The sequence below is a fragment of the Lepidochelys kempii genome, chromosome 3 (assembly GCF_965140285.1).
Source record: "Lepidochelys kempii isolate rLepKem1 chromosome 3, rLepKem1.hap1, whole genome shotgun sequence".
NCBI classification, from domain to species: domain Eukaryota; kingdom Metazoa; phylum Chordata; order Testudines; family Cheloniidae; genus Lepidochelys; species Lepidochelys kempii.
The window spans coordinates 186,928,821-186,942,324 of NC_136382.1; the positions used below are offsets into that span (position 1 = coordinate 186,928,821).

Genomic DNA, 13,504 nt, shown 5'->3' on the forward strand with positions numbered 1-13,504 from the left:
ACCCTGACAGTCTATGATTCTCTGTAATAGCTGTGTCGCTGGATGCGCGGATGACAGTAAGACTGTTTCTGGGGACACTGAAAGTAGGGCTGGTAGGTGGCACGGAAAGGGTCTTTGTTGCCTGCAGATCGTGGCTGGGGTGTAAATACCAAGCAACCACAAATTGGCACGGGAATCCTTGAAAGAGTGGAGGAATTTGTCTGTCTTGTCGCTAAAGAGTTTTTGGTTGTCAAAGGGGAGGTCCTCAGTGGTCTGGATCTCCGTAGGGAAGCTGGAGAATTGGAGCTAGGAATCCTGGTGGAGCATGACACCGGTCACTAGAGTGTGGGACGCAGTGTCAGCGGCTTCGACTGCAGCTTAGAGAGCCACCTTGGCAACCAGCTTGCCCTCGTTCAGCAGCATCTGGAAATCTTGCTGTTTCTCCACCAGGAGGAAAGCCTGGAACTCCACTAGCTTCAGGTAGGAAAGGAAATTGTATTTTGCCAAAAAGGCCTAGTAAGTGGCAATACAGAACTGGAGGCCCACAGAGGAATAAACTTTGCACCCCAGAAGGTCCAATTTCTTCGCCACCCTGCTCCTCCTCTTTTCCCTGAAAGCCTGCTCCCAGCAAGCCAGAAGCCGGCGCGGGACCGGGGAGCTCAGGCTCCTCCACCTGCCTGGGGTAGGTGGGCCCGAGAGTAACCCCTGACCCGTGTCTCAGCCCAGGACAGGTGAAGGGCTCCACACAGCTGCCAGTGCATCTCTTATGCCAACCCAGCTCCAGCAGGGGGGCGAGGCTTTGAAGCCAGGCTATGGTAAGAGTGGCCCAGGCAGCCGTGGGGAGACACAGACCTACCACCTGCCCTGGGTGGGGGGGTCCAGGGTGAGGGGACATGGTCTGGAGGCTGCTCTCAGGTCCCCCCACTCTGGGCGGATGGAGGGTCCACGGCTCCCCACAGCTGCCTGGGCTCCAGCTGCCAGCCTGGCCAGGAGGCGGGGCCTTGGGGGGGAAGAGGAGGGGCAGGGGTGGGGCCCATGGCAAAAAGTGGATGGACCAGGCCTGTCCACTTTCAAAAAAGGGGGAGGGCCTTGCTCCGCCCCCTTTTCCGGTGCCCCTGGCGGGGAGGTTCCCTGACGCAGGGAACAAAGGTAAGCAGCAGGATACGGACCCTGGACTTCAGGAAAGCAGACTTCGACTCCCTCAGGGAACGGATGGCCAGGATCCCCTGGGGGACTAACTTGAAGGGGAAAGGAGTCCAGGAGAGCTGGCTGTATTTCAAGGAATCCCTGTTGAGGTTACAGGGACAAACCATCCCGATGATTCGAAAGAATAGTAAATATGGCAGGCGACCAACTTGGCTTAATGGTGAAATCCTAGCGGATCTTAAACATAAAAAAGAAGCTTACAAGAAGTGGAAGGTTGGACATATGACCAGGGAAGAGTATAAAAATATTGCTCGGGCATGTAGGAATGTTATCAGGAGGGCCAAATCACACCTGGAGCTGCAGCTAGCCAGAGATGTCAAGAGTAACAAGAAGGGTTTCTTCAGGTATGTTGGCAACAAGAAGAAAGCCAAGGAATGTGTGGGCCCCTTACTGAATGAGGGAGGCAACCTAGTGACAGAGGATGTGGAAAAAGCTAATGTACTCAATGCTTTTTTTGCCTCTGTTTTCACTAACAAGGTCAGCTCCCAGACTGCTGCGCTGGGCATCACAAAATGCGGAAGAGATGGCCAGCCCTCTGTGGAGATAGAGGCGGTTAGGGACTATTTAGAAAAGCTGGACGTGCACAAGTCCATGGGGCCGGACGAGTTGCATCCGAGAGTGCTGAAGGAATTGGCGGCTGTGATTGCAGAGCCACTGGCCATTATCTTTGAAAACTCGTGGCGAACCGGGGAAGTCCCGGATGACTGGAAAAAGGCTAATGTAGTGCCAATCTTTAAAAAAGGGAAGAAGGAAGATCCTGGGAACTACAGGCCAGTCAGCCTCACCTCAGTCCCTGGAAAAATCATGGAGCAGGTCCTCAAAGAATCAATCCTGAAGCACTTGCATGAGAGGAAAGTGATCAGGAACAGCCAGCATGGATTCACCAAGGGAAGGTCATGCCTGACTAATCTAATCGCCTTTTATGATGAGATTACTGGTTCTGTGGATGAAGGGAAAGCAGTGGATGTATTGTTTCTTGACTTTAGCAAAGCTTTTGACACGGTCTCCCATAGTATTCTTGTCAGCAAGTTAAGGAAGTATGGGCTGGATGAATGCACCATAAGGTGGGTAGAAAGCTGGCTAAATTGTCGGGCTCAACGGGTAGTGATCAATGGCTCCATGTCTAGTTGGCAGCCGGTATCAAGTGGAGTGCCCCAGGGGTCGGTCCTGGGGCCGGTTTTATTCAATATCTTCATAAATGATCTGGAGGATGGTGTGGATTGCACTCTCAGCAAATTTGCGGATGATACTAAACTGGGAGGAGTGGTAGATACGCTGGAGGGGAGGGATAGGATACAGAAGGACCTAGACCAATTGGAAGATTGGGCCAAAAGGAATCTGATGAGGTTCAATAAGGATAAGTGCAGGGTCCTGCACTTAGGACGGAAGAACCCAATGCATAGCTACAGACTAGGGACCGAATGGCTAGGCAGCGGTTCTGCAGAAAAGGACCTAGGGGTGACAGTGGACGAGAAGCTGGATATGAGTCAGCAGTGTGCCCTTGTTGCCAAGAAGGCCAATGGCATTTTGGGATGTATAAGTAGGGGCATAGCGAGCAGATCGAGGGACGTGATCGTTCCCCTCTATTCGACATTGGTGAGGCCTCATCTGGAGTACTGTGTCCAGTTTTGGGCCCCACACTTCAAGAAGGATGTGGATAAATTGGAGAGAGTCCAGCGAAGGGCAACAAAAATGATTAGGGGACTGGAACACATGAGTTATGAGGAGAGGCTGAGGGAGCTGGGATTGTTTAGCCTGCAGAAGAGAAGAATGAGGGGGGATTTGATAGCTGCTTTCAACTACCTGAAAGGGGGTTCCAAAGAGGATGGCTCTAGACTGTTCTCAATGGTAGCAGATGACAGAACGAGGAGTAATGGTCTCAAGTTGCAGTGGGGGAGGTTTAGATTGGATATTAGGAAAAACTTTTTCACTAAGAGGGTGGTGAAACACTGGAATGCGTTACCTAGGGAGGTGGTAGAATCTCCTTCCTTAGAGGTTTTTAAGGTCAGGCTTGACAAAGCCCTGGCTGGGATGATTTAACTGGGAATTGGTCCTGCTTTGAGCAGGGGGTTGGACTAGATGACCTTCTGGGGTCCCTTCCAACCCTGATATTCTATGATTCTATGATTCTATGATTCTATGAGGTGGCCTTGAAGTGTTGCTGGCAGGAGCATTCAGTCACTGCATGGATCACAAGCGAATTGGGTGGTGTAAACAGGTAAATCAGATGAAGTAGCGGCATTCAGTGCACTTCGTAGTAGGGACACAGGAGGCTGGGGTGCGCCAGACCACTTGGGCCAGTTGGAGGATGGCCACGTGGATAGGGAGGACAGTCCGGGAGGGTCCCAGCAGTGGCAGAACATCCAGGAACAGGTTTTTCAAGTCCTGGACCTCCTCCACCAAGAGGTTGAGAGCCACAACCACTCACCAAAGCAGGTCATGGTATTGGCTATGGTCGACTGGAGGGTAGAGGGAAGGAGAAATAAGCGCATCGTATGGGGACAACGAGGCCCCAATGGGAACCGTCAGTGCCAGTGGAATGGGAACCTCCTGCAGTTCTTCATAAATGGAGGAGGGTGCAGTATGGTGGCAGCGGCAGCACCCCGCAGTCTTGGAAAGGGTCACAAACAGGCCAATAGGGTCAAGCGTATGTGTCGCTGGGCATCGGTGGCCCTTGGGGATAGCAGAACCACATGTTGGAAGAAGGTCAGTATGTGGGCAGAGAGGGTGGCAGTTGCCGAGGATCCAGACTGTAGGAGCAAGCAGGTGAGAATGAGGAGTCTGGCTCGGAAACCCACTCAGATTCTGAGGAGAAGCGGGGCTACTGGTACTGGCTATGCTGTTCGTGCGAAGCGAGACAGTGCAGGGCACTGCTCAGGGAAGAGTAGGAGAGGTTCATTTGCCAGAGATTAAAGCCTCAAGCCATCCATGGAACCAGGGGGAGCCAGCATATGTAAATGCAACTCCTGGGTTCCCTGTCAGACTAGTAAGGCCCATAAGAGTGGAGTGAGGTGAAAAAGTGAAAGATACCTCCCTGCTGTGTTCAGAAGGGGAAGAAAAAAATGTGCACTTTTCCACTACCTACACTGGTGGCACAGACAGACACTTGGATCTATTCCTGGCTGCTGTCCTCAATCCTCAAATTGTCCAGACAAGAGCAACATATGCACTCCCATCCTATTTACATTTACTACTTGTAAGCATTCTAGCCAAAGTTTTCAAATTTGTGTATCTAAATCTAGGCACCTTAAGTCTCTATTTACACGCTTAAATAAGTGACCTCATTTTGAAGTGTGCTAATCAAGCATATTTCACACTACAGTAAATTAAAACTGTGGGTTTACAGACCCACACCTCTGAAAATTAGACCACTTATTTAGGTACCCAAGTTTGATATTTATTGTATGTTCAAAAGGTCAACATAAGTCAATGCAAATACAAAAATCACAAAAACAACAACTAGGATCTCACATAAATTAAAAATATGTATTTTACTAAGGGAGCATTATTTCAGTTAAAAATTGCAGTTGGCAGGATCATGCCTCATTCCTGTGGAGTGAACTGAGACCATGGCTTTTATATTTAATAATCCTGCCAGGATGACAGTCAATCTGCAAATAATCATACAACAATCCCATTCTATTACATTTTCCCCTTCTATATTAAGACAACATTTTCATGGGTATATTGGGATGCCTTAGCTTTCATACTTCTGTATTTTGAAATGCTAAGCTGTCATGTGCAAACATGTCTCCCTACAATATGTTTAATATAAATGCTGGCTATTATTCCCTTACCCGTATCTTGCAGGGAGAGATTTCAGATTTTCCCTAAAATACCTCACCGAGTGCACATAATTTTCAATGGATCCAACTCAAGACAGGATTTTAGTGTTCCACCATTAGAAATATGCCATTATATTAAGGAAGTAACAGAGGAACACAATAGTGCCATGCTGGATCATGCCAGTGGTCCATCTAGTCTAATATCCTATCTTCCAACAGCAGTCTGTACTAGATGCTTCAAAGAAAGGTGTATGAAACCCTTGAATACACAGTTATTGAAGAACCTGTCCCCCAGGGAAAGTTTCCTCTTAAAACCTAAAAGTTAGGGACTGGTATGGCCTGAAGCATAAGGGTTAATACTCTTTCCAAAACTCTTATTTAATCTTTGAATCCAAATAAGCACCCAGTTCTTTTTTGACATCTGATAAATTCCTAGCATCAGTGATGGTGGCAATAAGTTATACAGGCAGTGTGCATTAGGTGAAAAAATATCAAATTATCAATTCTGATTTTGTCACTTTCAAATTTCATTGAATGTCCCCTTGTTCTTTCATTATGAAATAGGATGAACAGAAGACCCTGATTTATCTTTTCTATATCATCCATTATTTTATATATTTTTATAATGTTCATCTTATTCCTTTCCTCTCAATCTTTTCAATCACTGTTCATGAGAATTTTTCCATACCTCTTATTCTCACTGCCTGGCTCTGAAGCACCTCTATTTCTGCTATATAATTTTTGAGAACTGAACACAGGACTCCAAGTGAGGGCATACCACTGATTTATATTATGGCATTGTAATTCTTTCCAAATGATTTTCCAGCCTAACATCGTTTTTGCTTTTTTTTTTTTTTTTTAAATCACTGCTGCAGCTAGAGCAGAGCTCTTCATGGAATTTTCCCAGTGATGGCCAGGCCTTTTACCTGAGTTGATAGTTAAATTAGGACCACGTAAGGTATATGAGTAGCTCAAATTACTCATTGTAATGTACATTTCACACTGTATCTGTCAACACTGAATTTCATCTCCCATCAGGTTGCCCATACACTTAACCTAATTAGGTGTGTCTGAAGTTCCTCTCAGTTTTCTCCCATCATGAGCAAAAAGAAAAGGAGGACTTGTGGCACCTTAGAGACTAACAAATTTATTTGAGCATAAGCTTTCGTGAGCAACAGCACACTTCATCGGATGCATTCAGTGGAAAATAAATGAGGGAAGCAACCTAGTGACAGAGGATGTGGAAAAAGCTAATGTACTCAATGCTTTTTTTGCCTCTGTCTTCACGAACAAGGTCAGCTCCCAGACTGCTGCGCTGGGCATCACAACATGGGGAACAGATGGCCAGCCCTCTGTGGAGAAAGAGGTGGTTAGGCACTATTTAGAAAAGCTGGACGTGCACAAGTCCATGGGGCCGGACGAGTTGCATCCGAGAGTGCTAAAGGAATTGGCGGCTGTGATTGCATAGCCATTGGCCATTATCTTTGAAAACTCATGGCGAACGGGGGAAGTCCCGGATGACTGGAAAAAGGCTAATGTAGTGCCAATCTTTAAAAAAGGGAAGAAGGAGGATCCTGGGAACTACAGGCCAGTTAGCCTCACCTCAGTCCCAGGAAAAATCATGGAGCAGGTCCTCAAAGAATCAATCCTGAAGCACTTAGAGGAGAGGAAAGTGATCAGGAACAGTCAGCATGGATTCACCAAGGGAAGGTCATGCCTGACTAATCTAATCGCCTTCTGTGATGAGATTACTGGTTCTGTGGATGAGGGGAAAGCGGTGGATGTATTGTATCTTGACTTTAGCAAAGCTTTTGACACGGTCTCCCACAGTATTCTTGTCAGCAAGTTAAAGAAGTATGGGCTGGATGAATGCACTATAAGGTGGGTAAAAAGTTGGCTAGATTGTCGGGCTCAACGGGTAGTGATCAATGGCTCCATGTCTAGTTGACAGCCGGTGTCAAATGGAGTCCCCCAGGGGTCAGTCCTGGGGCCGGTTTTGTTCAATATCTTCATAAATGATCTGGAGGATGGTGTGGATTGCACTCTCAGCAAATTTGCGGATGATACTAAACTGGGAGGAGTGGTAGATACGCTGGAAGGCAGGGATAGGATACAGAGGGACCTAGACAAATTGGAGGATTGGGCCAAAAGAAATCTGATGAGGTTCAAGAAGGATAAGTGCAGGGTCCTGCACTTATAACGGAAGAACCCAATGCACACCTACCTACAGACTAGGGACCGAATGGCTAGGCAGCAGTTCTGCGGAAAAGGACCTAGGGGTGACAGTGGACGAGAAGCTGGATATGAGTCAGCAGTGTGCCCTTGTTGCCAAGAAGGCCAATGGCATTTTGGGATGTATAAGTAGGGGCATTGCCAGCAGATCGAGGGACGTGATCGTCCCCCTCTATCCGACATTGGTGAGGCCTCATCTGGAGTACTGTATCCAGTTTTGGGCCTCACACTACAAGAAGGATGTGGATAAATTGGAAAGAATCCAGCGAAGGGCAACAAAAATGATTAGGGGTCTGGAACACATGACTTATGAGGAGAGGCTGAGGGAACTGGGATTGTTTAGTCTGCAGAAGAGAAGAATGAGAGGGGATTTGATAGCTGCTTTCAGCTACCTGAGAGGTGGTTCCAAAGAGGATGGTTCTAGACTATTCTCAGTGGTAGAAGAGGACAGGACAAGGAGTAATGGTCTCTAGTTGCAGTGGGGGAGGTTTAGGTTGGATACTAGGAAAAACTTTTTCACTAGGAGGGTGGTGAAACACTGGAATGCGTTACCTAGGGAGGTGGTAGAATCTCCTTCCTTAGAAGTTTTTAAGGTCAGGCTTGACAAAGCCCTGGCTGGGATGATTTAATTGGGGATTGGTCCTGCTTTGAGCAGGGGGTTGGACTAGATGACCTCCTGAGGTCCCTTCCAACCCTGATATTCTATGATTCTATGAAAATACAGTGGGGAGATTTATATACACAGAGAACATGAAACAATGGGTGCTACCATACACACGGTAACGAGAGTGATCAGGTAAGGTGAGCTATTACCAACAGGAGAGCGAGGGGGGGGACCTTTTGTAGTGATTATCAAGGTGGGCCATTTCCAGCAGTTGACAAGAATGTATGAGGAACAGTGGGGAGGGGGGAATAAAAATGGGAAAATAGTTTTACTTTGTGTAATGACACATCCACTCCCAGTCTTTATTCAAGCCTAAGTTAATTGTGTCCAGTTTGCAAATTAATTCCAATTCAGCAGTCTCTCGTTGGAGTCTGTTTTTGAAGTTTTTTTGTTGAAGAATTGCCACTTTTAGGTCTGTAATCGAGTGACCAAAGAGATTGAAGTGTTCTCCAACTGGTTTTTGAATGTTACAATTCTTGACGTCTGATTTGTGTCCGTTTATTGTTTTACATAGAGACTGTCCAGTTTGGCCAATGTATATGGCAGAGGGGCATTGCTGGCACATGATGGCATATATCACATTGGTAGATGTGCAGGTGAACAAGCCTCTGATAGTGTGGCTGATGTGATTAGGCCCTATGATGGTGTCCCCTGAATAGATATGTGGACACAGTTGGCAAAGGGCTTTGTTGCAAGGATAGGTTCCTGGGTTAGTGGTTCTGTTGTGCGGTTGCTGGTGAGTATTCGCTTCAGGTTGGGGGGCTGTCTGTAAGCAAGGACTGGCCTGTCTCCCAAGATCTGTGAGAGTGATGGGTCGTCCTTCAGGATAAGTTGTAGATCCTTGATGATGTGTTGAAGAGGTTTTAGCTGGGGGCTGAAGGGGATGGCTAGTGGCATTGTTATTTTCTTTGTTGGGTCTGTCCTGTAGTAGGGTACTCTTTTGGCTCTGTCAATCTGTTTCTTCACTTCAGCAGGTGGGTACTGTAGTTGTAAGAATGTTTGATAGAGATCTTGTAGGTGTTTGTCTCTGTCTGAGGGGTTGGAGCAAATGCGGTTGTATTGTAGAGCTTGGCCGTAGACAATGGATCGTGTGGTGTTCCTCAGACATTCTTGTCAACTGCTGGAAATGGCCCACCTCGATTATCGCTACAAAAGGTTCTCCTCCCCCCCCCCCCCCCCCCCCCGCTCTTCTGCTGGTAATAGCTCACCTTACCTGATCACTCTCATTACAGTGTGTATGGTAACACCCATTGTTTTATGTTCTCTGTGTATATAAATCTCCCCACTGTATTTTCCACTGAATGCATCCAATGAAGTGAGCTGTAGCTCACAAAAGCTTATGCTCAAATAAATTAGTTAGTCTCTAAGGTGCCACAAGTCCTCCTAAATAATTTTGTGCCATCTTCAAATTTTGCTACCTCACCGCTCATCCCTTTTCCAGATACTTAATATATTTAAGTACAATGACCTGGTATTTAACCTTGTGATACCATACTGTTAGCCTTTTCCTATTACAAATATTAACCATTTACTCCTATCTTTGTTTTCTCTCTCTTAATCAGTTTTTGATACATGACAGTACCTGGCCCCTCACATCTGATTTTATTAACATTTTTAAAAAATGAAGGACTCAGTCAAACAAGACAGAAGCAGGTGTTAAATGATCACAGGCAATAAAAGAAAAAACTAATAAAAAGAGATGAGGTCTCTGAAGCAGGTAAAAGAAAATCCATGGAATGTTTTGAACTATAACATGCAATAACTGAACAGTCAGTGGTGTTTGAGAATGGCAGGAACATGTTCAGACTTCTTACTACACATGAGAAATGAGGCAGAAGTATTCTATTTATACTAAAACCTAGGGAGTTGAGACCCAGGCTATATGTGCACACAGCTCCCAGAAGTGAGCCTCCCAGCTGGGTCGACAGATGTGTGCTAACGGGCTTGCGCCAGCGCTCTAAAAATAGCTGCATAGACAATAGTTTGAAGTTGCAGCTGGAACTCAGGTTCTGAAATCCGCCCCACCCCTTGGCTTCAGAGCCTAAGCTATGACTTCAAAGCACTATCTATACAGCTATTTTCAGAATGTTAGTGCAAGCCCCTCTACCTCAAGTCTGTCAGCCATGGCTGAGAGACTTGCTTCCATGGGCTATGTGGACATACCCTCAGTGTCCTAGGAGAAGATAGCAGCAACAGTCAAGATTAGAAAAGATAAAGTCACAAATGAGTGGAGGCACAGTACCCAGGAAAATGGGATATGTTACAGACATGGCTATTGAGACAGATTTACAGATATGGGAGGCGAAAGGAAAGCTCAGGGTCAAGGATAATGTCAAGATTCAAAATAGTGGATTTCACAAGAGAGATAACAGATAGGTAGTTTTGTTTGAAATGGTTTCTCTTGCCCAAGAGAAATAATTCCTCTTGTCATGCACTGAAGCATGGCATAGAAAAAATTAAAAAGACAGTTATAGTTTAATATAAATCCCAATGGGAGCATCTCTACCTCAAGGTTTTATTTGTTTAATATTTTGTGGTTTTTATTGTTGACCTTCAGATCTGAGCAGAAGCAATGAAATTCATCATTCTGTAGTCAAGTGTTTGCTAAAATTTTCATCAAGCCCTCTGGCGTGGCTCATTCCTACCTGAGCTACATTTTCAATGAACTAACTACAAATTGAAAAAAAAATAAAAAATAAAAAACACTTACCAGAAAAAGGATTTTTGCCAATTATTAAGACATTTGGCAAAGACATCATGATCAACTGCTGCAAAGTCTCCTGTGGAAATTGATAAAATTAATATTTTTAATTCATGTGTACTGAACCAAGTCAAACATCAAATGCTAATCACACTTAAATTGAAATTAGTGAAATAGGAGTAGCTTCTAAATAACATATATCTTAATTCAAACTCATTCACACATATTCTAGATTTAACTATTTGGGCTTTGTAAAAACCTTAAAGCTTTGCATCAGTTCTACAAAAGCTTTGTTCTCTTTCTGTTGGCTGCAGAACTCTTATAACTGGGCACTGAAGTGTAGTGAAGTCCCAGAATAGTGAAATCCCCTAGTGGCACAGAGCCAGCCTACAGATCCTGAATCAAAGGAAGAATGCAGCAAAAAAAAAAAAAAAAAAAAAAGCCTTTTAAATTAGCTGATGTTTACAGTCCTATTAATAGACAATTGATAAATGTATTTATTTACTTTATACTTTATTTAAGAAAATGAAAATTACAAATATTAGTCATTCCACTTTTTACTAGCTGTTGTTTTGCTTATATGTTTTAACAGAGAGTTATGCAGGTATTAACTAAATCTAAAACAAAATACACAGGTATTCTTAAAATGCTTAAAACTGTAAGTGAAGCAAACTACCATGAAAGATCCACTTTCCTTTATTTCCAAGTACATACTTTTGGAGGCTTGCCTGGACTTGGATTTGTGACAATTAATGTTATTAACCGCCACCCATCTGTGTAGCTGCACTGGTATGATTCTGAGTGCAGAGAGGGAAAGTCACTATTTGCACGAGAAGATTTTAGCCTGGGGTAAGACTGTCTACACTAGGGAGCACTTCAGCAGAACTACAGTGACAGTTGTTCACTGAATGCTGTAATCAAGGCAACTCCCCAGTCTAAACAGAACCTAATTCTTTTGAGGCAAAGTGGTTTACTTTCAGTGCCCAGATGTTTATACCACAGCAGACGCCACCCCACGTGAAGCTTTGAAGTAACATTTTTGTATTTCTCATTATGGCACAGATTCAGCAACATGTACAATACCAATACCCAACACAAAATATAATACAACATACACACAATATACAATACACTCTAGTGCAGTGGTTCTCAAACTTTTTTTTTCCACAGACCATTTGAAAATTGCTGAGGGTCTTGACGAAACACTTAATGATCTTTCCAAATGTTGTTTGTACTGTTAGCTAACTATTATAAAGCACTTTGGATAAAAGCACTATATAAAAATAACTTAATAATTAATGTTATTTTTTCTACAAATAAAAGCACACACCTTATATTTTAATATCAGTAGTCTTACCTTTCTAATGTGATGGATGTGCCCTTTCTCTCCCGCCGCAGCAGCCCCCGAGCTGGGGCTGGGAAGGAGAGGGGGTCTCTCCCTCTCTCCCACATCGCAGCAGCCCCTGAGCTGGGGTTCGGAAGGAGGGGGGGTCTCCCCCCAGCCACAGAGCTGAGGCTGGGAAGGAGGGCCATCTCTCCCGGGCAGCTGCAGCCCTGGAGCTGTGGAAAGTCGCCTCTTTCTCTGGCTGCCACAGCCCTGCACATCCCATATTTTCCCCACCCTCTCTTCTGATCCCACTGCCCCCCTCCGACCTACCCCCTATTCGCCGCAAGGCTGCCACCTCACCTTACATGTGCGTCTTCTCCAGGGTCCAGGCACCTAATTAGTGGAGCCACGCCTGCGCGGCTCCACTAACTAGGTGGGTGGCCCTTCATTATCTTGTGTGCAGCCGCCCAGTCGTGCACCTTAGAGGGAACTATCCACGGACCACCTGAATGGAGCTCGCGGACCACAGTTTGAGAACCTGTGCTCTGGTGATTAACTGCATGTAAGAGAGCAAATTTAAGAATCAAAATCAGAAATGCTAATTCACTTGATGCAGCAAGTCTAAAAATGATGTTTCTGAGGATGGGACTTGTTTTACAGGTAAGTACTGTAGGAGACTTTTACAACTGAAAGTAGGATTTCTTGCAAGTATTCTTAGCTATAGCTATACACTAATGTGTAACACAGCTTTCAACACATGGTATAAGGATGAGCAAAAGTATCGCTCAACTGGTTAACATTAGAGTAAAACTAATTAGACCTGTGTTGCATATGCCTTAAGTGAGTTATACAGTAGACAGCAGAGAAAGCAAGGTGTAAACCTCTTCAGTTCCCTCAGTAAAGGACCAACCACTTAATGGAAAGTTCCCACTGATAGTAACAGCTGTTTAAGCTTTAAAAGACCCTGATCAACATGGCCCAGTAAATTTTACAGAAAATATTTAGGTGGTAGTTTTGACCTATTTAAATATCAAAGATTTCTGATTAATAATCATAGAATCATAGAATATCAGGGTTGGAAGGGACCTCTGGAGGTCATCTAGTCCAACCCCCTGCTTAAAGCAGGACCAATCCCCAACTGAATCATCCCAGAGAGGGCTTTGTCAAGCCTGACCTTAAAAACTTCTAAGGAAGAAGATTCCACCACCTCCCTACGTAATGCATTCCAGTGTTTCACCACCCTCCTAGTGAAAAAGTTTTTCCTAATATCTAACCTAAATCTCCCCCACTGCAACTTGAGACCATTACTCCTTGTTCTGTCATCTGCTACCACTGAGAACAGTCTAGAGCCATCCTCTTTGGAACCCCCTTTCAGGTACTTGAAAGCGGCTATCAAATCAGCCCTCATTCTTCTCTTCCGTAGACTAAACATCCCCAGTTCCCTCAGCCTCTCCTCATAACTCATGTGTTCCAGTCCCCTAATCATTTTTGTTGCCCTCCGCTGGACTCTTTCCAATTTTTCCACATCCTTCTTAGAGTGTGGGGCCCAAAACTGGACACAGTACTCCAGGTGAGGCCTCACCAGTGTCGAATAGAGGGGAACGATCACG

At 45.0% G+C, this 13,504-nt stretch overlaps 1 protein-coding gene across 9 annotated transcripts in view; it reads right to left on the reverse strand.

The window, feature by feature from the left end:
* The window catches only part of CCDC88A (coiled-coil and HOOK domain protein 88A), a 359,905-nt gene that overhangs the window by 243,093 nt on the left and 103,308 nt on the right, over positions 1-13,504 (reverse strand). For 8 of the 9 annotated variants that reach the window (XM_073339323.2, XM_073339320.2, XM_073339322.2 and 5 more), the window contains one exon: positions 10,577-10,646. In XM_073339323.2, the coding sequence (XP_073195424.1) occupies positions 10,577-10,646 (70 nt within the window). Of the gene's footprint in view, positions 1-10,576; positions 10,647-13,504 lie in introns of those variants that run through there. The other variant, XM_073339324.2, reaches the window with a different exon arrangement.